The sequence below is a fragment of the Leopardus geoffroyi genome, chromosome C3, assembly GCF_018350155.1.
Source record: "Leopardus geoffroyi isolate Oge1 chromosome C3, O.geoffroyi_Oge1_pat1.0, whole genome shotgun sequence".
Classification (NCBI taxonomy): Eukaryota; Metazoa; Chordata; class Mammalia; order Carnivora; family Felidae; genus Leopardus; species Leopardus geoffroyi.
In genome coordinates, this window is record NC_059338.1 from 53,934,442 (window position 1) to 53,962,122 (window position 27,681).

The 27,681-nt window shown below is 38.6% G+C and overlaps 1 protein-coding gene across 3 annotated transcripts in view; it reads left to right on the plus strand.

Annotated features, from left to right (window-relative positions):
- SLC9C2 (solute carrier family 9 member C2 (putative)) overlaps positions 1-27,681 on the plus strand; it is a 93,190-nt gene that overhangs the window by 43,869 nt on the left and 21,640 nt on the right. For all 3 annotated transcript variants that reach the window (XM_045452886.1, XM_045452885.1, XM_045452887.1), the window contains 10 exons: positions 1,181-1,347; positions 1,969-2,079; positions 8,786-8,883; positions 9,976-10,095; positions 11,282-11,480; positions 11,947-12,135; positions 15,638-15,787; positions 20,760-20,811; positions 23,227-23,375; positions 26,105-26,230. In XM_045452886.1, the coding sequence (XP_045308842.1) occupies positions 1,181-1,347; positions 1,969-2,079; positions 8,786-8,883; positions 9,976-10,095; positions 11,282-11,480; positions 11,947-12,135; positions 15,638-15,787; positions 20,760-20,811; positions 23,227-23,375; positions 26,105-26,230 (1,361 nt within the window). The remainder of the gene's footprint in view (positions 1-1,180; positions 1,348-1,968; positions 2,080-8,785; positions 8,884-9,975; positions 10,096-11,281; positions 11,481-11,946; positions 12,136-15,637; positions 15,788-20,759; positions 20,812-23,226; positions 23,376-26,104; positions 26,231-27,681) is intronic.

The window sequence follows — 27,681 nt, forward strand, 5'->3', positions numbered from 1 at the left end:
ATTTAACACCTAACAGAGTTCAAGTTTTATCGGTAAGAGTTTCAAACCAACTACTTCTGTCTAGTCAAAGGCTTTAACAGATTCCCTCCTCACACTCTTCCAGGATCATCTTAAACACAGAGAATTCATTCAAATGTATTGGTGCCACCAAGTGGTCCACATATACTCATGTTTCCCCAGAGCAACTGGAAAGTATTTGTTTCTCCATCATATGGGGAGGATGTAGTTAGGCAAATGAAAAAAATTTTCTTCCTGTATGGTCTCAGCCATACAGCTTTGAATCCAAAGCTGACAACTTCTAACTTAAGCCTACAGTCAAATGTGTCTCTGCTCTGGACCATAGTGAACCAAGAGGGATATGCCTCCAGACCTTTGGGATCCCAGAAATTTCAAATACTGTCATTACATACAGTGTCCCATAAAGAACGCAGTAAAGTTAACTAAACGTTTGGAACTCATTTGGACTCTTTATGGAACATTCCACATGCAGTTACAAAAAGAGAACAGTTTTATTGAGATGGGATTCCAAGTGAGCAGGTTAAGCTCATTGACTAATTAAATTCTTCTTTTCAGTGAGTGAGCCTCATAGCTGTAACTTCAAATCCATACCTCAAGAAAATACAAATGGCTACAAGTTTTGAGACATGTGGATTTGCTGCTGGCCAGGAAACAGATACATATTAAATTTGAGGGATCTCTGTTGCAGTGACCTCAATATTTTAAATTTTTAAAATTTTATAGAAGAATCAGTTGGAGAATTGTTAAAATGCAATTTCCAATTGATTCTCTAGGTATGGGTTGGATCCTGGGAATTTGCATAGTTTAATAGGCAGCCTTCCTCTGTAGATGACACAAGTAGTTTTCTATACTTCGAGAAATACTGATTGGGTGCCTTGAAGTAGCAAGTCATGTCTCTAGATAAAGGGAATGAAAGGAAATGAAGAAAGCATTCCTTAGCAATTGAGTCAGATAAAGTTGAGTTATACAACCAGGAGAAACAGAGTTGGGTAATTTTTTGGAAAATTTTGGACCAAATGTGGTCCTTGCTTTTCTTTGAGCGCTCTGGTTTGGCTATGCGAATGATTGACTGCACCAACGAGATTTCACTACATCTTGCAGGATTTTGCCTCTTGGAGTCTTTGCTGTATTCTATTAAGATCCTTGCTTTTCTTTGTCACAGGTTTGTGTGCTATTTCCCTCCCAAGGCAAATGGCCATGCAGAATGCCATTAAGCACATTCAGGAGATAATACAGAACACAATAACGCTATTTAAAACAGAAAAAATTTTGACAAATGTTAATTGGACCTTAGTAGAAGAAAAAACAAAGATTGAATACACCATTCCTGTGAGTTGATACCTGGCAAAAAAAAAAAAAAAAAAAAAAAAAAAAAAAAAAATCCTCCTTTCTCTCCTGGGTCTGCCTTTCTTGCTTTAGTTTATTATATTAAAAAAACCTCTATTCTGCTAATGGAATGTCAGAAAACTGAGGAGTCGGGGGTATATTTACTAGCTTTGCTATCTGGGTGAAAAGACTTCTTTGAATTCTCTCTAAAGAGAAGGTGTTGGTAATTTAGCTTTGTTTGCCAACATTGGAGAATTGGTGTTTTTACATGGCTGGTTGACTGTGCATGGCCTCTGCCAAGCTGATGTTTCTGACCACTTGAGGAGCTGAGCCACCTGCCCTCACATTACTATAAAAAGCAGGAACCACAGGTTGCTTCAGAGAGCAATCGAGCAAAGACAGGTTTGGGGGAGAATCTGACTTACAAATCTCTCTGAATTTACGACTTTTAAAGCACACAATTAAAAGCAACATTTCTCATGCGGAGAGCATACCCAGTTATGCATAGCCCTTCCTTTTAACCATTCTGATTAAAGTTATTAGAATCTTGGTTAAGTGAAGTGCTTGTTTTAGCTACTTATTTTAGCTCTTTTTAACTTTATCTCTTTATGTTTTTAAACTTAGTCTGATACTGTTCAGTTTTCCCACGTTTCTCGTGGTAGTGAAACGGAGGAGTCACCAACAGAAGAAGTTTTAATAGAAGAAGCCAGATTGCATGTGGCTATAATACAAATGGTTGGTACAGTTCACATAATCCGCTATTTATTTATTTATTTATTTATTTATTTTTAATTCTTGCAATACTTTCAATTCTTACCTCTTTCAGGGGACTAGAATGCCTCTTTCAGGGCTTTCAGGTGACTAGAAAAAATATTTTTTCAGTTAAAAAAATTTTTTTAAACATTTGTTCATTTTTGACAGACAGAGAGAGACAAAGCATGAGTGGGGGAGGAGGAGAGAAAGAGGGAGACACAGAATCCGGGGCAGGCTCCAGGCTCTGAGCTGTCAGCACAGAGCCCAATGTGAGGCTCGAACTCACGAACTGTGAGGTCATGCCCTGAGCAGAAGTCAGATGCTTAACTGACTGAGCCACCCATGTGCCCCTATTTTTTCAGTTTGGATAGCATATTAGTTGTTAAAATTTGTTTGATTTATAGAAGTTAAAAATAACAATAAATGTCTTAGGCTTTAAGTTCAAGTCACAAATTTTATTATCCTGTTCTACGTCTTGTAATTTTGAGGGGACTTTGAACAATGTTTGGTGCTATTTACATACCTATTTAACTAAATATCTTCAAATATTTAAAACTGCTCTTATAAACTTAATGTATTTGAGTTTCTTTTATATAAAGTTCTCTTAAGTGCTTATTTAACTCTTATAAATTTAATGAATTAAAATACATCTAGTGAGCCAAAAATTCTCTTGAAATATTTAAGATTTAAGTTTTCAATGGTTTAATATAAGGAAGATTATATTTTTAAATTTATATATTATTGTGTTATGTATTATTTATATTTAAAATAAGGAAGATTACTAGGTAAAATCAAGTTTAAATCAACTTATCAAATTGCACATTTTAAATTGGGGTTATATTCTAATAAGACACATTTTATTCACTATTGCAAGCACACAAAAACATATACATATATTTGTTAAGCCAAGTGTATCTTTCTTACTTGTATTTTAAAACTTATTATTATGAAGAATTTCTAATTTCTAACATATACAGAAGTAGATATAATAGTGTAATGAATCCTTATGTACCCATGACCCAGCCTTAAAAACCAACATGACAAACCTTGCCCCACCTGCAATCTCATTCACTACCCCACCTTCCGTATCATTTTGAAACAAATCCCAGATATTATATTATTTCATCTGTAAATATTTCAATTACATATCTCTAAGTTTTCAAGTCTTTTAAAAAACATAGCAAAATATTAGTATTATACCTAGAAATTAATAATAACATCAAACATTGAGTCAGTGATCAAATTTCCAACTCTCATTAATATGATCAATGTATATTTTCACAGTTCACATTTTTAAATTGAATTCCAGTACAGTTCCCACATTGTAATTAATGGATAAGTCCTTTAAGTCTCTTTTAATCTATAAATTCCTTCTCTTATTTTTTTCTGTTGAAGAACATACTTCTCCTTAATGCAAAAAAATTAATACCATATTTTCCTTCTTTTAAACAATTCTTTTTTTCTTCTTTTAAACATTTCTGAACTTAATTTAAAATACTCCCAGAGTTTGAAAATTTCTTATCAGGAGCAGTAGAGTATGGTCATAAATTTTTGATAGAGCCTCCTATTAAGAGGTGGTGCCTATATCCCTCCTCTCCCCCCCCCCCACCTCATTGAATTTGAGCTGTTCTTGTGACCTGTTTTGACCAAAAGTATGTCAGAAGTGACTTTGGGAATGTTCTGGAGCCTAGGCTTTGAGAAGATTTACAGCTTCCACCTTCTACTTTGAATACTGCCCTGAGATTATCATGTGAGCTGAAGAATGAGAGGCTGCATAAAAGTAAACTGAGGCCCACAGCCAAGAGTCAGTACCCTACTACCAGACTTGTAAATAAATGTTAATTTAAAAGGGTGGGGGCAATAGACTCAAACTCTCAATGGTAGGAGATGCAAAGAATTGTGACCATATTTTTGTTTGTTTTTTCTTGGACGCTTCCCCCAACCAAGTTTTATTGAGTAATAATTGGCATACATTGCTGTATAAGTTTAATGCATAGAGTTGTGATGGTTTGATTTACATATATTGTGAAAAGATTACCACGATGGGTTTAGCTAACATCCATCTTCTCATATAGTTGTAAGAAAAAGAAGAAAAGGAGAAAAGGAAAAAAAAATTAGGGTATAACCATATTTAATGTACTACACTGTGCTCACTGGCCACAAATATTCATATGCCTCCTATAAACAAAATACACTCATCCTTTTCTAAGACACACCCCCCTGCACCCCCTACACCAAGCTTCATCTTATTATGGCATTAGATTCAAAGTCTAGTATCTCATGATCTGCATTTGGTCTAGGTATGCTGAGGTTCCTTAGTTGTATCTCCTTAAGTATTATTCCTCTTGATCTAGAGACCTATGAACTAAGAAACACCGTTATCTGTCCCCCACCCCCTCTCCATTTAGTGCTGATCAACAGACACTTCTGTTCAAGAAGGGGAAGAACAGGAAGTACTGATTAATCACTGGTCCATGGCAATTATGAAATCCCACTGGGCATAGGAACCAGTGCACCTCATTCTTTACATTTCCATAGAAAATAATCTATGTTTGTAACTGGCCTTCTCAGTCTGATTTCTGTCAGTAGAAACTTGGGAGGTTTCTATTCATTTAGAATAGTTTCTGTCTCTTTTCGTCCAACCTGGTACAATTTACTTAAAAACTTGTGTATTTTCAATCAATCTGATTATAGTCCACTCCACTCCACAATTCCTTTTCAGATAGGCCATATGTCATAAGAGTCAGAGAAAGCCTTTGGTCTGCTTGAGAAGATAGACTGAGTACCAACTTTTAGTCTTTCAGTGGTCTTAACAAAGAGTCTTTGATCTTGATTTGATCTGGAACCTGAGGCCATATTTTACTGTCAGCACACTAGATTTGATCTTTACTTTTAGATCTTTTGCCAGCTGAAAAGACTGCAATGAGAAACAAATTTAGTTTTCAACCTGGCAAATCGTGGAGTCTTTTTGCTAATTTCTGCTGCAGATTGAATTGTTTCTCTTTGGTTTCCCTAGCTCTTCCCATACTTTATCATAAATAGCTTTAAAAGTTGATAGTTTTAGGGGTGCCTGGGTTAGCTCAGTGCGTTGAATGTCTGACTCTTGATTTGGGCTCAGGTCACAATCCCAGGGTTGTGGGATTGAGCCCTGCGTCAGGCTCTGCACTGAGGGTCGAGCCAGCTTAAGATTCTTTCTCTCTTCCTCTGCCCCTCTCCTCTGCTCATACTCTCTCTCTCTCTCTCTCTCTCTCTTTCTCTCAAATAATTAAAAAAAAAATTAAAAAAATTTAAAAGTTGATAGTTTTAATATTTCTAGAATGTTAGAAGTCTAGAAATGTTCTTAGCAGCCAGATTCATAAGTTATTTGGGCACATTTTCCACCTTCCCAGTGTCCTCAGGTGACAGTATTGCCCATTGTGGTGCCTCTTTGTAGCACAGCTTCCTCCCTCCCACCTCCAATACCAGTTTTTGTACTGTTCTCTCACTCTATTCACGCCCAAGTCCTAAAGCTAATGTTTTAGCCTTTGTTATGGAGGCTTTAAATAACTGGTACTGACTGTTGTTTTGGCTAGCCTTTGCTGTATATCAAAATGCCCCCAAACTTACTGGCTTAAAACAATGATTTATTATTTCTCACAGTTCTGTGGGTTGTGGGTTGGCAATCTGGATGATTCTGTCATTGATCTTGGCTGGGAGCACTCATGTGTCTGTGGTCATCTCATAGTTCAGTGGGGTTGTGAATGTCCTCATTCACCAATTTGGCAGTTGATGCTGGTTGCCTTTCAGAGCACTTTGGTGGTCTTCCATATGGCCTTCTATCTTGCAGTAGAGTGGACTGGGCTTCTTCACAGCATGGTGGTCTCTGGGTGCCAACAGGGTGAGCGGAGAAGCTGCAAGGCCTCTAAATCCTGTGTTTTGGAACTTGAATATCATCATTTTTACTCCCATTCTATTAGTTAAAGCAAATCACAAAGCTAGCCAGAGTCAATGAGTGAAGAAGTGGACTCCATCTCTTAGGAGAAGCAGTAGCGTCAGTTGCAAAGGGGCATGGACACAGGAAGGCATGGATACATTGGGGCTGTTTCTATAATGATCTACCACATTTACTTTTTTAAGCCAACAATCCCATGTAGTAGCCCACTCCATGTTGTCCTTTAATGGCTTTCCTGAGAGTGCCCTCTAGTGGCATTCCTCCCTGTTTTTGTGACCCCTTTCCTTTTTGGTCTCTTTCATGAGCTCCTCTCTTTCTTTTTATCTCTTTAATGTTTTCCTCAGAGCATGATTAATGTTTAATGTTTTCTTCAGAACAGTTAACTCTGTCCATCATTCTTCCCTTATAATCTCTCCTTCTTTTTTCTTAGCTACGCTCATTTCAATGCTATCCACAGATGTTCCTCAAATCTATACTCTTCCTTCCCAAACTCTCACCACCATCTCTTTATACTCATAAGTTCAACTGTGGCTAGACATTTCTTAGACATATCGCTGGCACCTAAATCCACACTGAACTCATCTCAAACTGGCTCTTGTATTCCTAGTCTCAGGGAACGGGCTCATTACCTTATGTGATCACTCAGGTCAGTCCTCTTTCTTTCTCCCTCTCCAAGCTCTATCATTCTTACCTTCTAAATATTTGTCAAATATGCCCCTTTCCATTCTTGTGTCTATTAATTTAGGAAATTATAACCTCTTTCCTGAATAATAAGCTTCAACTGATCTCTCTACCTCCAATTTTTCTGCAGTCAAATCACAGGGATTTATCCAAAAGACAAATAGGACTATACCACCTTCCTGCTTAAAACCCTACAATGGCTCATCAGGTCCTACAGCATTTTCCTAAGTGAGTTCCAAAAAAACATTTGCTCTGATCCACAGAATGTTGATAGGAACTGCATAACAACAACAACAACAAAAAGTTTCCATGCTCAAATTTGTTTGGGAAATTTCTCCAGGATAGATCATATGTTGGGTCACAAAGCAAGCCTTACCAAATCTAAGAAGATTGAAATTATGTCAAGTATATTTCCTTTATATCATTATAAAGTTGGTATAAAACTAGAAATCAATGGTATAAAATAGTATAAATGGTATAAAACTAGAAATCAATAACAGGAAGAAAACTGAAAAATTCACAAAAATATGGAAATTAGATAACACATTCCTGAAAAACCAGTGGGTCAAAGAAGAAATCAAAAGGGAAATCAGAAAATATCTTGAGACAAATGAAAATGAAAACACAACATAACAAACCTTATAGGATGCAGCAAAAGCAGCTCTAAGAGGGAAATTTGTAGTGATAGATGCCTACATTAAGAAAAAAGAAAGATCTCAAATAACCTAACTTTACACATCAGGAAAAGAAGAATTTGTTCTTTGGGCCCATTTTCATAAAGTTAGTAGGAAGAAGGAAATAATAAATATTTAAGCAGAAATAAATGAAATAGGACAAGAAAGACAACAGAAAAAAATCAATGAAACTGAGAGTTGTTTTTTTGTTTTGTTTTGTTTTGCTTTGTTTTTAAGATAAGCAACCTCACTGTAGTTTTGATTTTAGCCATTCATAACTCCTGTATATTCCAGCAACCTCACTCAGGGTATATGTCAGAAGGAAATGATAATAGGATTTCAAAGAGCTCTCTGGGCTCTCATAATTTCTTTCAGCATTATTTACAATAGCCAAGACATGAAAACAACTTAAGTATCCATTGATGGATGAATAAAGAGAATGTTTATCTATCTATTATCTATTTATCTATATCTAATGGAATATTATTCAATCATAGAACAGAAGGAAATCCTGCCATTTGTGAATATATGAATGGACCTTGAAGGCATTATGCTATGTAAAATAGACAGAGAAAGACAAATAGTATATGATTTCACTTGTGTGTGGAATCTGGAAAAAAAAAAAAAAAAGCCAAACTCATAGAAACAGAGTGAAATGGTGGTTTCCAGGGCTGGAAGGTGGGGGAAATGAAGGAGGTGTTAAAATGTACACACTTTCAGTTTTAACATGAGTAAGTTTTGGGGCTCTAATATACAGGATGGTGACTATACAATTCTGTATTACATACTTGAAAGTTGCTAAGAGAGTGGATCTTACATCACACACAGTCACACACACACAAGTTGTAATTACGTGAGGGATGGATGTGTTAACTAATCTTATTGTGGTAACCATTTTCTGCAATATGTATGCGTGTGTCAAATCATTACATTGTGCACCTTAAACTTATACAATATGTGTCAATTATATTGCAATAAACCTGGCAAAAAGGGGGAAAAAAGAACACAATTCACTTTTCTCTCCTGGTAGTTCCTTAAGAGGTTGAGATGATTAGTTAACCTTTGAATTAATACTTTGTACTATCCTGCTGTAGAAAGATGACACTGTGATACTATTTATATTACTGAGGAAAACTCTTTGAGTTGTGTAGATTTTGAGTTTCTGAAGCTAGGAAACTTTGTATCTTTTATTACATCCAGGATATTACTTTGCAAAAAATGAATATTTAGTAAATATTTAAATTGAATGGAATTTATTTCCTGCTACAGGAGATTTTTGGTAAAAGTATATTTTTCTATAATGAATGTAATAATAATAGTGAGGGCTATGTAAAGGTCAAGTAGAGTATATTACATTTATGTTTTGGTCCTTTGTAATATTTATTTAAAATTGTATGTTTAGAGTAGCTTTGAAAAACAGTGTAATGATGGAACCCTCAGTGTAGAGGCAGCCCGGATATTAATCGGTGCAACCAAAAGCTATTGCCCCATCCAAGGAAAGTAAGTATAATATTTCTTAAATTGTTATTTCCAAAATCAAATGGGTATATGGATAAATAAAATTTAAAAGCTGAGAGTTAAATGTCCAGGTTGATCAATTTATCTCACCTATGCTCATCTATCTGTCCACCCATCTATCTATCCATCCCCTTATTTTACTTGTTTACCTTTTTTTCCCCTGAAGGTTAATAACTTTGGTGACATTAGGAGATTCTGGAAGAAGTGTAATTAGATAAGAGACTAGGGGAGCCATAAATGGAACTTATGTAGTTTCAGATACTGTTATGATTATCCCATCTTTCTATCATATTTGCTAAGTTACTGGGTAGGGTAGGTAGGGAAGCCTGGAGCCTGTCATTAGGCTGCTTCCTCAGGTGGAGCAAGTCTTGAAGGAACTGACCCCACTGATGGAGTTAAATCTAGTGAGAAAAACTCAGGTGTTGAGAGATATGTCAATATCTGGTCACAGTCCTGGTACAAATTAGCTAATGGATGATCTAAGACAAAGCTTGTGGGGGCAACAACGATAGGAAATTCTGTCTGGGTGATAGTTAACATTTCAGAAGTCTGGTAACCTATCTGGGAGATCTAACATCAGTTCCTAAAGTTTGGAAAGGGTAGAGCCTTCAGGGCCTTGGGGAGGCTTGGGTTAGGCAAGGCATGACAAAGGAGGGCTTGATTCTGGACCCCAAAAAATTGGTCTGGAGAAGCTTTAATTATGTGCTACCTCAAGCCAAGCATGGTTCAATGAACAGAGGCAGGAAGAGTTTCCTGTACCGTGACCATGAGTGGGTAGGTGGATGGATACAGAGGCTCAGGACGGTGCATTTAAAAAATATTTTTAAGTTTATTTATTTATTTTGAGAGAGAGGGAGAGCACAAGCAGGGGAGGGGCAGAGAGAGAGGGAGACAGAGAATACCAAGCAGGTTCTACACTGCCAGCCCAGAGCCCCACATGGGGCTCGAACTCACAAACCATGAGATCATGACCTGAGCCAAAATCAACGGTTGGGTGCTTAACCAACTGAGCCACCCAGGTACCTCCAGCACTTGACTTTTATTATAACATATGTGTATATTTTTCTCTGTTAGATTCATGAGTATTTACGATGTTTCAACTTACATAAGAGCTAGAAGTTGGCTTATGAAGTTTAAAAACATGTTAACTTTTTTGGAATATCATAAAGATAAGGCACTTCTTATTCTATATGGGTAAGTATTATAAACCGTAATAGCAATAGACAAAAATATAACCTTTTCTACATTGTCAGCATTGATTACATTGATTTTCCTTATTAAGAAAAATCAACTAATAGTATGGTCAACTCTTATTGATTGAGTGGTGATGGAGCAGAGTTCTTGCTTCTCTTTCCCCACTCTGTTTTGGCAACTTTGCTGATATCTCTTTTAGAGAGTAGGTAGGGAGAAGAATAAAAGAATGGTCACATTTGGACTCTTTAAGGGTTAACTGCCATGTCTAAAGGTCATATTACAAACTGGACTGCTTTCACATCCTTCTGGTATTCTTCTGGGTATAACAGTGATCAGGGGAGAGAAAGAACAAACTCATGGTCTGTAACTTCCTCTCAATTTCATCTGTGCCAAGGGGTGGCTCTGTTGATGTCCATTACTAGGAAAAACACAACATGGCCTTAATAATAGCTGTAACCAATTTACCAACAATAGCTGTAACCAAACTATCACAAGATACAGATTTCACTGAACTTGTGTAAAGTTTTCCCTTTAGTATATAAGTTGTGAACTTACATACTTTTTAGAGCAGGAAGACAGGTTTTTCTGCTAACGAAAGATGTCAACATGAGAAATGCCAGAAATATTAATGCTACTAAATTTTAAGTGGGCATTGACATACATTTCATAACAAATTCTGATGATTAAAGAATTTTTTTCCATTAAGTTTGAAGAGAAATATAAGAAATTAAAATCCTAAGGTCTTGACATATATCCAGGTAACCTATTTTTGTTGGGCTCTACTTAGGATGGATTGAAAAGAAAAAAACAAAACTACATTATAATTACTGAATAAAATATTTTTTCCTGTTCTTATTTTAAATGATGCTGATGTTTTTCTCTAAATTTATTTGTTTCTTGCTTTTGATGTCTGAATCTTTGCCTTGTTTCCTATGTACTATTATCTTTGATTTTGAAAAATGCTCCCCATCCTGATATAAATTAGTAAGAACTATATTTTTTATCTTTTTCTATTATGATTATTGTGTATAGAAAGTATGCTTTAGGTTTTTGCTTATTTATTTTATGTTTGTGTACTCTTCTTCAAGTTAGTGTTAATGATTTGTTAAAACAAATGTTGAACTTCAGATCTTAATTGTTATATTTTTAAAGTGATCTAACATTGTATTTGATCTCTTTTTTTCAGAAATAATAAATTTCTGCTTTTTGTATATCACATTGTATTTTCAGAAGAATTTGAATATGCAGGACATGTTATAACATTAATATACATTTATCCCATGATAGTGCATCTATGGCCAATGGCAAGAGAGTTAAATGTGTCAGCACTTATGTCAATAAACTACTATTTTGTATTTTTATATATATTTCAATCAGCACTGAAGGTACTGTTTAAAATAGAAATGTATCCAATAAAAAGAATAATTCAGATATTTTTAATCTATTTTTGTCATATGCAAAAAATAAATAAGGGGATAAACCCAACTTGGTTTGTTAGGTCCTTGTCATAAGATGAGAACCATTTTTTAGGATAAATGCTTCAAAGATCATTTGTCAGCACCAGTGTTTTCATACTTTATTATTAATAGTATTGCAAAAACTCTGTTTACTGCTATTTTTAACTGCTTGTTTTTGGCACTTCAACTTCATTATAGATTATATTTTGAATCAAATTATAATTTCTGATGTTGGAGATTAAAAATAATTTTTCTGAAATTCTAAATGAATAACTTAAAACTCAACTTTTGGAATGTAACTCACTTGTAGTTGAGGATTTAACTGTTAATGTCAAAGATCCATCACTGTATAGGTGCTATGAAATAACATACATTCTCTTTGTTTTCCAAATAGATAATAATTTTGAAAAGGAAATATTTTCGTGAATATTGGAATACTTTGGACTTTTTTATCATGCTCCTTGGAATCATTGATATCTTTTGTATATACTTTGTAAAATTGAGACAAGACAATTTTGTTCTTATTCAGGTTACAGTAATACTAGGATATTTCAGAATACTTAGGTTTATTCCTCTCATCAAGGTAAAATGTCACATTTCTAAATATCGGGGTTTTTGTCCTACACTGTTTGTTAGATGTGTTAACAAACCTCGTTATCTTGAAGGAAACAGAGAAGGAGCTCTCTTTACTTGGAATGCTGTCTCTACAGGTGTCTGTATGGTTCACACTCTCATCTTCTCACAGAGGCTCCCCTGACCAGTCTGTGTAAAATGGCATCCTGCCTCCCCACCCCAGCCAGCTCTCCACCCCATGTTTCTGATGCTCTTGTACCTGCTTAAGGTTTAGCTTTTCCTCATAGCACTCATTACCTTTGTACTGTATGTTGTGTGTACTCTCCACAAGGTAGGGATCTTCATTTTGGTCACTGATGTAACGTCTGGCTCTAGAATGGTACCTAGCATGTAGTGAGTTCTTAATAGATATTTGTTAAGTGAATGAATGAAAATGGTGATGCCACTTAAAGCAGGGTGACCCAGAAACAAATTCTCCAAGCTTTAGTAAAATGTGCTCATAGATCCCTAACTGTAAAGAAGCACGAAAGTTATTTTCTCTGCAGCCCATGTCTATATAGCATACCGCCTATGGAATTTGATTTTACTGTGACCTTCAATCTCTGCAACAGATATTAGTCCTTCTTTCTATGCTTCTGGTTTTGAGTCTGAAGGTAGATTTTCAGATTTCCAGTCTCAGCTCCTAAACCTCCCATCTTTCTTTCCAATGAAGTTGTCTTATACAGCTTTTAACTTGGGAGCTTTACCTTTTTATTTTTTAAATTAATTAATTAATTTTGAGAAAGAGAGAACAGGGGAGGAGCAGAGAGAGAGAGAGGGAGAGAGAGAATCCCAAGTAGGCTCTGCACTTTGAGCATAGAGCCGGGCACAGGGCTCGATCCCACATGACCTGAGCGGAAATCAAGAGTTGGACGCTTAACCGACTGAGCCACCCAGGCACCCCTTAACTTGGGAACTTTAGATGGTTTTGCTTGCCACTGTATTTTTTTTTTTTTTTTTGAGTGGTTGAATTCTTATCCTGTCAAGTGAGTTTACTGGTATGTACTGAAGTTATAAAAGATTAATATTTTTTTCAAAACCTGCTGTAAACCCTGGTGACAAAAGGCATTCATTAATCTCCTCCATGTAGTTCCCATTCTCCAAGAAATTTAGTAGTCCTCTTAAAGAGAGAATTGTTTGAATGCTCAGACTTGCACTTGTAGACTTTATTTTCTATTCCTTCCTTGATTCTGTGTCAATGTTACCAAGCCTCGGCGTTCATAAGAGTTATTACACAGAGTTGTATATACAAAAGCTGCTTTAAGTGGTAGTTTTGATTATTCGTGATTTTTGCTCTATGACTGAGTTTAGAGCCAAGTGCCCACATGAGGTATAACCCCACTGGAACACAGACTATTCTAGAAATCAGGATATGTAGCATGAGGCTAAGTCTTAAAATGGAAGGGAGAGGGGCGGCTGGGTGTGGTTCAGTCAGTTAAGCGTCCAACTTCAACTTAGGTTATGATCTCATGGTTCCTGAGTTCAGGGCCTGCGTCGGGCTCTGTGCTGACAGCTCAGAGCCTGGAGCCTGCTTCAGATTCTGTGTCTCCCTCTCTCTCTGTCCCTCCCCTGTTCACACTCTGTCTCGCTCTCTCAAAAATAAAATAAATGTTAAAAAATATTTTTTTAATGGAAGGGAGAGGTTTCCTTATGTCATCCATTTTTATACAGTGACTGTATGCAGATGAAGGTAAAACAATCACCGTGGACGTAATACTTTGTGGAAATGTCTCTCTGAGGGAAGTAAAGATTTAAAGATGTGTTATTGTACAAGTCAAATCTATTCAGAGTATGAACCAGTTGCTGCTTCTGTCCAGCACACTTGACAAATCTCAATGAAGTATATTTAAGGAATTAATATAATCAGGATCAACTTTTTCTCTTGAGCACTTACTATGTTCCAGGAAGTATGCAAAGAACTGTACGTACGTGATCTAATTAAACGATTGCAATAACTCCGTGAAGTACGTGTTACCACTATATAAAGTCAGGTGCTCTAATAGCCAGTCCTCAGCACAATGTGGCTTTCAAAAGAAACCTGTATTGGAAGGCTTGGAAGAATGATGGAGATTTTTACTTTAAATCCTCTTAGGAACAGCTCATGGGGGGATTAGTGCATCACAGAATGAAACTTTGTAAAAATCCTCTTCTATCTCTCCCTCTGCCCAAACTTACACAACTATCAGAGTGGCTAAAAGTCTCCTCTTTCTCTGCTCTTATAATTCCTTTGCTATGATGTTCTTTTCTTCTTCTCATGTTCCTCCTTTGTTACTTGGTTCCTCACCATCTGCCCTGCAGTCTGATGTGACTCTCTCTGTAATTGACTGCATTCTTTTATTTTTTTAAGTTTGTTTATTTTTGAGAGAGAGAGAGCGTGCAAGTGGGGAGGAACAGAGAGGGAGAGAGAGAGAATCTGAAGCAGGCTCCAGGCTCTGAGCTTTCAGCACAGAACCTGACGTGGGGCTCGAGCTCACGAACCACGAGATCATGACCTGAGCCGAAGTTGTGCGCTCAACGGACTGAGCCCTCCAGGCGCCCCTTGACTGCATTCGTTTTTGAGGAGCAGCTCAGTTGGACTTTGGGTACTTAAGTATTATTATCCTCATCATACAGATGAGGAGACTGAGTCCTCAAGGTTGCAAGTAACTTGCTGAAGGTCACAGAGCTGGTGAATAGTAGAGCTGGTCCTTGAGCCTAGGAAGGTTTATATTTAAAACCCCATTCTGTTCAGGGCACTTGGGTGGCTCACTCGGTTAAGCCTCTGACTTCGGCTCAGGTCACGATCTCACAGTTTGTGAGTTCGAGCCCTGTGTCAGGCTCTATGCTGACAGCTTAGAGCCTGGAGCCTGCTTCGGATTCTGTGTCTCCCTCTCTCTCTGCCCCTCCCCAACTCATGCTCTGTCTCTCTCTCTCTCAAAAATAAATAAACATTAAAAACAAAACAAAACAAAAAAACACATTCTGTTCAATCACCACACTCTCTTGTTTCAGCTTGTGATTTGAGAAATTTAGAGCTGAGAAGTATCTTTAATACCTACTGTTCCTTATCTTGCAAGTTAAGAAACCAAGGGGCAGAGGGATGATTGATTTAGTCGGTGACTATCATGCAGGTTAGGAGACCACTTGTCTCCTGAAATCTGGGGGTGTGGAGAATGGGGGGTAAAGGCAGTGGTGAGGACTTCCCTCACCAGGTATGCATTGACCTTTCATTCCTTTGAAGAGTGGCTCTTAAACTTGAGTGCGCATAGGTAGACTCACCTGGAGAACTGGTTAGGACAGATTTCCGAGCCCAGCCCCAGAGTTTCTGGTTCAGAGGGTCTAGAGGAAGGCCTGAGAATTTGCATTTCTGACAAGACTCTGGGTAGTGCCCGCTGCTCCCTCAGATGACACTTTGAGAATGCCTACCGTGGAGGGTGCTTTTCCTCATCAAATGTTCAGGCTTTTTTTTTTTTTTTTTCTCTTCACTGTTCCAGATAATAATACCACTACTGATAAATATTGTCGATGTGCAGATCAAAAAGCGCCTCCACTTGATGTATAGTATTACAAAAGGTTATGTCAAAAGTCAAGAGGATACCAAATTTTTAATAAAACAAATTTCCAGCCGAGAATCAATATATCAGGTGAGAGACAAGCCCTGGTCACTTGGGAAAACAATCGTTTGGGTGTATTCATGTCTTTTAACACTACTTCTTCTTGTATTTACATTTTTTTTTTTAGCTTATTTATTTTTTGAGAGAGAGAGGGAGCTGAGGAGGGCAGAGGGAGAGAGAGAATCTCAAGCAGGCTCCACACTGACAGTGTAGAGCCCAATGCAGGGCTCGAACTCACAAGCCTTGAGATCATGACCTGAGCCAAAATCAAGAGGCAGAAGCTTAACCGACTGAGCCACCGGGGTGCTCCTACTTCTATAAGTGTTTGACCCAATGGATAAATTGTAGCAAGTAAAGGGCCATTCGATGGTTTATTACATTATCCAAGGTGCTGAGGTGCCACAGAGAACAGTCTTTGCTCTTTACCTTTCAGGTATCTTTATCAAGCTCATTTATGATCTTCATAGAAGACAATCTATCTCTTTGTTTTTATTTTCTGAATGCAGACTTGAGATCCGTCTGTCTTTGTAACCCTCTCTGAAAGGTAGGGCAAGTTGGAAAAGGCTTCCTGTAGGAATCAAAACTCGAATGAGCCTTCAAAGAAAGGGTAGGTCTAAAGTGGGGAGGAAGAGAGAGGGCAAGAGAACAAAGATTTGACAGTGAAAGCTGGAAATGCTGGTGCCGAGAAGTGGCCGAGTTGTGGTATGTATGTACGTATGTAATTGTTCAAGACCTTCCTTATTTGCAGGCAGTGTGACATAAGTACCAAGTGGGAGACGAGGACGTAAGCATACTAGGAACTTGAAGATGCAGTGAATCACCTGCTAACTAGGTTCCCTCATGCCAGGCAGTCTGTCCCAGGCCCCTCTGCAATTCAGTAGAGTAATGTTCCTAAAGGACTATTTCAAGATTCATATGTGACTTTCTGCTTTAAGAGTATTCAGTGGCTCTGCATGGCCCGAAGGGTAAGGTCTTTGAATCGAAATATGTATGTGTGTGTGTGTGTGTGTGTGTGTGTATGTACATGGGTGTGGGTGTGGGTGTAGAGAAGAGAGAACACAGAAAACATGGTAAAAAATCATCATGCATAATTTTACAACTTGAAAATAATAAAATGTGAGAAATGCAAGTATCCCTCCCTGCGCCCCACTTCCCAGAGACAGCCCTGTACTAACCGTTCTCGTGTTAATTCCTCTACTGCTTGCCACGATAATTTTAATAATATGCACATGTATTTAACTCTTGATTCATTATCTCTAAACAGACTTTATTGACTCTCTGCCGTGAAGTATAAGGAGATTAAGACATTGCTTTAGCCTTTTATTTTTCTCCCTGTCTTAAATTTATGGAGCCATTATTTTTACAAAGAAAAGGTTTATAACATTTACATTCTATTCTGTAAGTATAATTAAGTCTTCATTCTTTTCAAGAAATGACTCCATACACGGAAAACCAAAAAAACAACCTTTACTTTGTTATAATTATTTATAAATATTATTCACTGTAGAAACTACCATTGGATTCAACCCATAACAAAGGAAATATGATCAATATCATTAGACATCTACTACTTAAAAGATACTCTTTTGAGTGAAACAGTCAAATGGTTAATTAAAAAAATTTTTTTAACTATCTTCCTCTTTTCTTTTGCTTATGGATTCCTTAGCCACTCTTTCTGGAGTCCCATGCGAGCCTCCTTTTTGCTTTCCTTTCATCATGCTAGATTATGCCCATAAGTAATTTTTTCCATAGGTGATGTATGGGCTTCAGTATGCAAAAATCTTTGTATTTTGCTCTTAGAGTTATGGACTCCAAAGCTATTTTCTTGAAGATATCGCCATCTGTCTTTAGCATTGCTGGTACAAGTCTGACTTTACTTGTGCTTTTGTAGGTGACTTTTTTCTCTTCGTTTAGAGGTTTCTGGGATTTTCTCCTTGGACTTCTGAAATTTCACCAGAATGTGTCTAGATGTAATTAAAAAAAAAGTTATTGAGGTGCCTGGCTGCTGGCTCAGTCGGAAGAGCATGTGACTCTTGATCTCGGGGTTGTGAGTTGGAGCCCCATGCTGGGTGTAGAGATCACTTAAAATTTTTTTAAAGTAAAAAAATAAAAATAAATGTAAAAACGTGATCCCACACAGCACTTGGTGGAGTTTTCATAATTAGAAGATTGCCATCTTCCTTCCATCACCTCTTTGATTGTTCCCTCCCCTGTTTCTATTTTCTCCTTCAGCAACCTTAAAACTTATTTAAAAGATTAATTTAATTTTTTTTTTCTTTTTCGAAAGAGAGAGTGTGAGCAGGGAGAGGAGCAGAAGGAGAGAAAGGGAATCTCAAGCAGGCTCCATCCTCAGCGTGGAGCCCTACACCAGGCTCGATCCCACAACCCTGGGGTCATGACCCGAGCTGAAATCAAGAGTCAGACGTTCAACCGATTGAGCCACCCAGGCGCCCAGCACCCTTTTGAACACAGTTTTGAATTTCTGGATTTAGTCCTTGTTTCATGTTTTCTCATAACTTCCTACTCTTTCCTCTTTGCAGTGAGAACCCCCCACCCAGCTTGATTTTCCATGTTCCGAATTTAGTCTGTAGCTATGTTTATTCTGCTATTCAGCCCATCTATTCCATTCTCTTTCTTTTCTTGACTGAACGCTTGCTTATCTCCACGTACTGTGATTGCTTCTTCTCATTGAAACTAGTTCCTTTATTTTTTTTAAACAAATGTGATATTCCCTTGAATCTCTTTATTTAAATTTTGTTGTTGCTGTTGTTTTCTGTAGTAGTTCTGCTTCGTTGAGGTTCATTCTTATATTTGTCATGCTTGGTGCTTGTCTTTCATTCTGTTTTCCTCTGCCCAGTGTTTGGTGACTTTTGGTAGTATTTTCTCAGCCTAAGTGAGACTCTTGATTTGTAACCTGACAATGAATTTAAATCCTAATTACTGAGGACCTAGATCTAATGATCAGTGTGTGTACATAAAATCAGGGATGGCCTGGGGGTTACGTCTTCTGCTTGTTGTGCCTAATTTTTTGTGATGACTGTTATTTACCTCAGGCCCTCAGCCAATAAAGAGAGGCTTTTTCTGAATGAAATTCAGGAGAGGAAAATAGGCTGTGAAGATACCTACCTTAATATTTTAATTTTAATTTCTAAAATACATAAAAAGATTGGTTGTTAAATATCTTCAGAATTTAAGATTTTCTTTTATAATCAGGGAACACTCTAGAATAGCTGAATTTTAACAAGGCATCTAACATCTTTCATGACATCTTTATAGATAAGCTAGAGAACAATTATCTAGATTTATCAAAGAATTATTGATCATTGGATCAAATGTGCAATAGAATCCTACCTTGTTGATTTACTTCGAATATTAGATAAGATAATTAAAAGAACTATGGAAAGTCTAGATTGATCTATAATAGAAAGAAGATAGAGCTCTTCATAGGAGAAAAGATTTCAGAAACAGGAATAGGAGAGAAGAAAAACAGCTGCCAGTGGTGGGAGGTAATGCGTTTTGAGGAGTTGGGGAGAAGGCAGAGATTTGGGGGCCGTGGCCTCGAAGTGTAAGAGATGAAACAAATTCTCCTTTGGAATTTTTAAAGGCGACCTCAGTACAGATTTAAATATTTTTTGAGATATTTAGATATCAAACTCGTGTGTATTCTGAAAGTATTGCGGTTCAAAACTGACCAGTGACAGCTCACGTTTAGAGGAGTCACATGTGCCCAGCCTTAAGTGATTATATTCTATTTGTAGGTAGGCGTCGGTTCCTATGCTGTCTCATGCAGGTCATTCTCTGGCATTTTTACAAAGTTGCTATGGAGCCAGTTTGGTTTGAAGGGGGTTGTGCACCTGTGCAAGCAGGGTGGGACCACGGTTTGTGGGTGCCAGCTATTAATTTGGCACCTTCCCAATATTGATTCAATGTTTTCAAGTGAGAAGAAACAACTTAATAAAAATTGTATACCTCGTTCTTATATTCAAAATGAGAGATTTCTTACATGTGATTTTTCTAAACCAAAACAACAACAACCATGAAACTTAACTTCAGCTACTTAAACTTTATAATAAGCCAGTAAATAGCACCGTGTTAGCTACTGTTCCCTGTAAATAGCACTATGCCACATGTTATTTGGGCACAGAGTTTCAGTCATCTATGCCTGACAATCCTGGGGAATTGTCAGTTGTGTGGTCCCGGGGCTGTTGTGTGGCCAAGTGCAAGCTCCAGAAAGATTAAACGTGGAGAATAAGCTCCACGAAGAGCAGTAGCGGGGACATGGCAGGCATTTGACCAAGACCTATTGTATGATTGAACAGAGCTTCACCATGGTTAACCCTTGGAGTAGAGCTATTTCCTAGGTATGTCAGGAGTTCTCTGTAGGAAACATCAACTAACAAAAGCCATAGTTTCTCATTATTCTACTTGGTCTTGTGCTCCTGATAGACAGGCTGCCCAAACAGCTGCTCAGTTGGCTATCCCAAACCGGAGCGCTATCTGTGAGAATTCTCCTTGGTGCAGAGTGGAATACACACCAACCTTTCCTGGGGCACCTGGGTGGCTCAGTCACTTAAGCATCTGACTCTTGATTTCCGCTCAGGTTGTGATCTCTTGGTTTGTGAGTTTGAGCCCCACGTCAGACTTTGTGCTGCCAGTGCTGAGCCTGCTTGGGATTCTCTCTCTCCCTCTCTCTCTCTGCCCTCTCCCCACTTGCGCGCTCTCTCTCTCTCTCTCTCTCAAAAATAAATAAATAAACATTTAAACACACTAATCTTTTCTGCGAAATGCTAGGTCCAGTAGCTATGTAAGCTACTGACTGCATTGTATTTGTTGTAATATGAGGAGGAGCATGGGGAGAGCGGCAGACTTGGCACAGAGGGAAGACTTGAGCTAAACATCTTCCCCAAGTCACAAACTAAGTGGGATTTCTTCTTCTCAGATTTTAAAGGCAGACACGCACTTGGCATAATAAGAAATTAATGTCTTTCTTAACTTCTTACAGAAATTATATGAAATTTTGGAAACCAACAAACGAGATGCCATCAAAGAACTAGGTAAGTAGTTGGAGTATCTGATTTCCTGAAATCACACACTATTATCCCATAATTTAGCCACGGGAAGCCAAGTTCATACTCATCTTCGATTACTCATTTATTCATCCAGTGAGCATTTACTGAATGCAGGCAGTAGGCCAGGTATGCCAAAAATGCAGAGCCAGGCGGAAGGTATGAGAATATCAACAGATAATTGCAGAAAGTTAGAGAAGGTCTTGTACTGGCCATGGGAGTGTAGCGGAAAGAATGAAGGGTGTGGAGAGTGGATTAAGATGGCAGATTCCTTAAGGCTGTCAGAAAAAGACACAAGGCGATTACATTTGACAAAGGGTGTTTTGTTTTGTTTTACTTTGCTTACAAGCATACTCAGGAATGTGGGGCTACAATCTCTTGACATTTCTAGTCTCTCTGCTTGAGTTGAAGCACACAGCAGGAGCCCTAGGGTTTTATACAAAGCTTCTTGGGTCTGCTCTCCTCATAAGGGGCTGTGGGGCAGGCTGTGAGTGTGTGCCAAAGTATCTGGGAGAGAGCCCTGGCATATAGTAGGTTCTTGATAAACGGATGTTACTATAAAAGAGATGAAGTAAAATCACTTTGTATTCATAGCCACATTGTAAGATGCCAAATGGATTTATGAGGATCATACTTTCCAAATCAAAATTAGAAGAACATGGCCTAATGAATGGCATTGTGAATTTGGAGACAATAGGTCAGAATATTTCGGCACTGTCTCAGATAACCCAGGACCCATTGTTGCCTTTACATATAGAGATAGATTTTTATTTCTGTGCTTTTATTTACTTATTTTTTAATGTTTATTTTTGAGAGATAGAGCATGAGCGGGGGAGGGGCAGAGAAAGAGGGAGACACAGAATCCGAAGCAGGCTCTAGGCTCTGAGCTGTCAACACAGAGCCCGATGCGGGGCTCAAACCCACGAACCACAAGATCATGACCTGAGCCAAAGTTGGACACTTAACCGACTGAGCCACCCAGGTGCCCCTATTTCTGTGCTTTTAAAGATTAGGGGTGTATGAGCTGCTATCTCATATTATGCTTTAGATTCATATGGAATATTACAAAGTTTTCTTGATTCAGTCCTGTGAAAGGGAATGCCTGTTCCCACATGGTTACTGCAACTGATTATTGAATGCTAATTACGTCAGGAACTGTGTTATCAGCTTTATGTGCATTATCTCATTTAATCCTTGTAATTACTCCAAGAGGCAAATACTATTACTGTCTTCACTTTATAGATAATGAAGCTGAGGTTTAGAAAGTTTAATGCGCCTCAGGCATGTGGGTGGTAAGTGCTGAGCTAGATCTCGAGCCCAGGTGCACCTGACACTGAAATCTGTTCGTGATCACGCTATCCTTCATTTTAGCGGCCAGCTCATCACCGTTCAAAAAAAAGTTTGAGTAGCAACCTTGGGTGGCTCAGGGGATTAAGAGTCTGACTCTTAATTTCAGCTCAGGTCATGATCTCACCGTTCGGGAGTTCCAGCCCTGCGTCAGATTCCACGCCAACAGCGCAGAGCCAGCTTGGGATTTTCTGTCTACCACCCTCTCTGCCCTTCCCCAACTCATGCATGCGCGCGCTCTCTCTCTCTCTCGCTCTCAAAAAAATATACATAAACTTAAAAAAAAAAGTTTGAGTACCTTCCAGATGTCAGGCATTAAAAAAAATTTTTTTTTTATGTTTATTTTTGAGAGAGAGAGAGAGGGAGAGAGAGTGGGGTAGGGGCAGAGAGAGAGAGGGAGACACAGAATCCGAAGCAGGCTCCAGGCTCTGAGCTGTCAGCACAGAGCCCGATACAGGGCTCAAACTCACGGACTGTGAGGTCATGACTTGAGCCGAAATCCGATGCTTAACTGACTGAACCACTCAGGCGCCCCGGATGTCAGGCATTTTGCTTAATGTCAGGATGACAAAGATGAAAGAGACGCTGTTTTCGCCATGTCTTCCAGTCCAGGTCATGACTTCCTGTGTTCATTAAAGAGGAAAAGCTATGCCATTTGATCTCAGAAATCTCCACCAGCTGAAGCCAGGGGTCTCTTTCATGAAGCCATTTATGCGTTCACCCAACAAAAGTTGTATGATGTGAAGGATCAAATAAGTAAGGACCAAAATCCCACACTATAGTAGGTTCCATAATGGAGATATGTAGGACATGCCATGGGAATAAAGAGGAGAGAGTGATTCTCTCCTAGCTGGTGGGGGACGCCAGTTTTCAATGTTCTCATCCATAAAATGCAGATGAAAATAGCTCTAGTCCTACCGGCCTCGCATGTTCTGTATGAAGCAGGAATAAAAGGATATTGTGTAAGCACTTTGGAAATTACAAACTATTACACACATATTAGTTATTATCGTGGTTATGGCATTGTATGCTTACTGACAGTTTTATTTGCTTCAGGACTCATAGAGCACGAGGGTCGTGATGTTGTCATTGCTTTGAAGACTAGGCAGGCAATCCGGAACGTGATTGCTAAAGCTCTGAAAAACCTCACCTTCCTTTGGTCAAGAGGCATTATTGATAAACATGAGGGCATCGAAATGAATAAGGTAATAAAGCAATTATCCACGTTGCTTGATTCCATGAGCCCAACACCCGAGGCTGCATTGTTACTTGAGCAGAATGTAAGGAGTGAGGGAGATTAAATCGGGTGTTAGCTGTAATTTGCCTGGAGCCTTTGTTAATGCCAGTGGCAGTTAGTGCCAGTGCTACCTGGTATACACCATGTCAAAACTATTTGGTTGCAAGTAACAGAAACCAACTTGAGCTAGACCTTGCCAAGAAATGGGGCTGGGGGGGGGGGGGGGTTATTATAAAGACATAAGAGTGCCTAACCAAACCCATGGTAGCCAGACCATATGGCCATGCCTGAGGAAGGGACCTGACTGTGGACCTGGAAAGCTTTCCGGGTTCTCCATTTCCTGTGAGGGTTGCCCTCTGTGGCCTCTTCTTTTGGCTCCCTCTACAAACTCATTAGATTTTTCTGCTTGTCTATCCACTGGTGGAATGTGTACTGCCCAGGCTAGGCAGCTGTGACAAGGGAGGTGGGAGTCACATAACGTTAACATGGTAGAGAAAGGATCAGCTTGCGTGTGTGTGTGTGTGTGTGTGTGTGTGTGTGTGTGTGCGTGTGTGTGTTGGTGGGAGTCTGGGGGTGCAGTTCTGAGAGAGGAGGACCCAGGAAGGCACCATAATTGGTTAGCTGATAAATGGACTTTTGAAAAATGATAAATGTATTTGCAAAAAGAAAATAGGAACATATGGCAGAAAAACATATTTAATATTTAATGCTATCACTCTATCACATCCACCATCTAGACTGTACATTTGTGCAAATTTGATTGTTCTTCCTATCCTCTGCAAGAACCTATCAGTTTCCTAACAGAAAGCAGAAATATGGAAGTTCTAGTCCTACCTTCTGTCTGTGTTGACCACTGAGAAGCTGCTTCTGGGTATCATATGCTTTTCCTTGTCACTGGCAGCTCCCAGCCAAGGGTCACATGCACTGTGCTTCTGGTCATTCCCTGGACATAGTCCCCTCTCCATGATTCCCAAAGAGAAATGGGTGTGGGACAGGCCAGCTTTCCCCTCTGAGGCTCTATCTCTTTAGGCTAATATTATGGCAAAGGACAAAATGGGCTATATGATTTCTTCTTAGTGTCTGACAGAGGGAAGAAAAGGGCTACTTTACAGTATCCTTCAAGTTGTATATACCTCTACACATGCTGTGGTTTGTATTTTATTCTTTTCATTTACCAGTTGAGGATTATATAAGCTTCAATTGAATTATTGATATTCATTAATTAAAATAAATAAATAATAGCCCTTATAAGGAGAGAGGCTATTTTTTTCTATAGGTTTGTTTAGAAAGGTAATGGGTAAATCAATCATTCAACAGTTACTTATTGAATGCATATTAATTGCCTAATTGTCAGCCAAAGAGATATAATTATCTTCTAAGTCATAAGGAGCTAGTCATAAGGAATTACCTAGCTAATTCAATTTAATTGAGTAAATACATGTTGAATACCTACTATGTGTTATGCACTCTTGGGGAGATTGGATACTTAATACAACAATGACCCCAAAGTCCACTGGCTCTTTCTCGTTCTTTGATTTAATCCTTTATTCATCCAGTCAATCAAGTGATTATCTCTTACCTGGTGTGGGAAGCCAGAGAAGGTTTCTGAGAGCCCATAAAACTGAAACTATATCCTTCAAAATTAGAAGAATTTAGGGAAGCAAATAATACATACAAGAAAGATTTGAGGAAATGTGGCATTAAATTGTACAGTAGTCAATTGTGAAGTTTATTTTATTTTTTTATTTTAGAGAGAGAGAGTGTGTGAGTGGAGAAGCAGGGCAGAGGGAGAGAGAGAAAACCTCAAGCAGGCTCTACACTCAGTGTGGAGCCTGACGTGGGGTTCAATACCATGTAGGATCACCTGAGCCAAAATCAAGAGTTGGATGCTCACCCGCCTGAACCATCCAGGTGCCCCAAACTGAGAAGTTTAGATGATCTGAAATTAACACAGTGGGCTACAGTGTTAACTGAATTATAAAGATAATAAATTCAATATGAGTTAATATATCAATTCATAGGGGCGCCTGGGTGGCTCAGTCGGTTGAGCGTCTGACTTCGGCTCAGGTCACGATCTCGCGGTCCTGAGTTCGAGCCCCGCGTCAGGCTCTGTGCGGACAGCTCAGAGCCTGGAGCCTGCTTTGGATTCTGTGTCTCCCTCTCTCTCTTCCCCTCTCCCTGTCATGCTCTGTCTCTCTCTCAAAAATTTGGGGCACCTGGGTGGCTCAGTCGGTTGAGCGTCCGACTATGGCTCAGGTCACGATTTCGCAGTCCTGAGTTCGAGCCCCGCGTCAGGCTCTGGGCTGATGGCTCAGAGCCTGGAGCCTGCTTCCCATTCTGTGTCTCCCTCTCTCTCTGCCTCGCCCCCGTTCATGCTCTGTCCCTCTCTGTCTCAAAAATAAATAAACGTTAAAAAAAATTAAAAAAAAAACATTAAATATATATATATACATATATATATATGTATATATATATATATATATATATATATATATATATATCAATTCATAAATTCAATGAGTTAAGGGAAGAATAGGGACAAAAAAGGTTAGAGGATAATTTAAATAGGGTGAGAGAAAGTATGAGTCAAAATTAAAATAAATTTACATAACAATAGTGTTTAAAGATTTCCTTAATTTTTACATAAATCTCTTTTCTGCTATAGGATCTGATCACCATTATTTTGACTGTTTTCAGGTACTTCTTAGGAAAATAAAGGCACTGAATGACTTTCCAATGGCAATCCCACCACCAACTCCTGACAAATATCTTCATAATATTGTTTGGCTGGAAAATAAAGATGTTCTCATTGAGTTCTTCAAGGTAAAGATTCTGTCTTCTATTCTGGGTCTCTTTTGATGATAATTACTTTCCACTCCCTAAAGCAAGATTAACAAAAAGTATATCCAAGGCAAGAATCCTATGATGGCTGATGAAGCGTAAGCCAAAATGGAGGCCCAGCAAAACCCAGTTTTCCAGTTTTCTACTTTTTTTTAGAGCAAGGGTTTCAAGTTTAAATTACTATACAGGCAAGGTAGATAATATAAAAGTAAAAGAAGCTGTATAGTATTATAGGGAACAGCAAAAACTGTGGTATATTCCAGAGTTCATGCTCTGTCTAAAGTCAACTGTTATGGAAATTTAGACTCTTACAAGAAATATTTATTGAATCTTCTCCCTGTGCCAGAGGCGGTTCTAGGTTTGGGGATATGCCAGTGAATAAAGCAAATGAAGTCCCTGCTTTCCTGGACTTTATCTTATACGCCTAGAGCTAAACAATAAACACATAAACACACAAATACGTAGTCTATTAGATGATCTATCAATGCTATGGAGAAAAAGTGAGAAAAGGGAATATAGTTGGGGAGCTATTTTATATGAGGTGGTCAGGGAAGGCTGCTCTAACAAGGTGACATTTGAAGTGGGATCTGCATGCCATGCAGATATCTGGGAGGAGAGCATTCCAGGCAAATGCAGTGCCCTGGTGCGGAGTGTGCTCAGTGTGTTCAAGGAACATCCCCAGAGCCCCTGTGGCAGAAGCAGTGATGGCAGGACCAGATGAAGTTGGAGAAGTAATGGAGCCTGAGTTTGTACAACTCTGCAGGCCATTGTAAGGGGTTTGGCTTTTACTCTGAATTCAATGAAAACTTAAGAGAAGGTTTTGAACAGAGATGTGGTATGATCTCACGTACATTTCAAAATGACCACCTTGGGGATGTCTGGGTGGCTCAGTCAGTTAAGTGTCTGACTCTTGATTTTGGCTCAGGTCATGACCTCATGCACTGACTGTGTGGAGCCTGCTTGGGATTCTCTCTCTCTCCCTCTCTCTGACCCTCCCTGGTTTGCATGTGTGTGTACACATGTGTGTATTCTTTCTCTCTCTCAAAACAAATAAATAAACTTAAAAAAAAAATGACCACCTTACCGCTATGTTGAGAATAGGTTGGTAAGGGGTCAAGGGAAAGCCAGAAGCAAAAGTGATGGTGGTTTAGATTAGTGAAAGTGACGAGTGGTCAGACTCTTGATGTGTTTTGGAAGGTAGAGCTGATAGGTGCTGATGGAAGGAGTGTTAAAGAGGATGACTTCTGGGATTTTAGTCTGAAAATAGGAATGGAGTTCCTGTTGACTTAAGTGCAGAAGAGAAGATTTATATGGAGGGCACAGGAGTTTGATTCTGAATGAGTTAAATTTGAGAAAGTGTTGAGACATCCAAATGGAGATGTTGAGTAGGCGGTAAGATACATGACTGGAATTCAGGTGGCAGGCCAAACGGG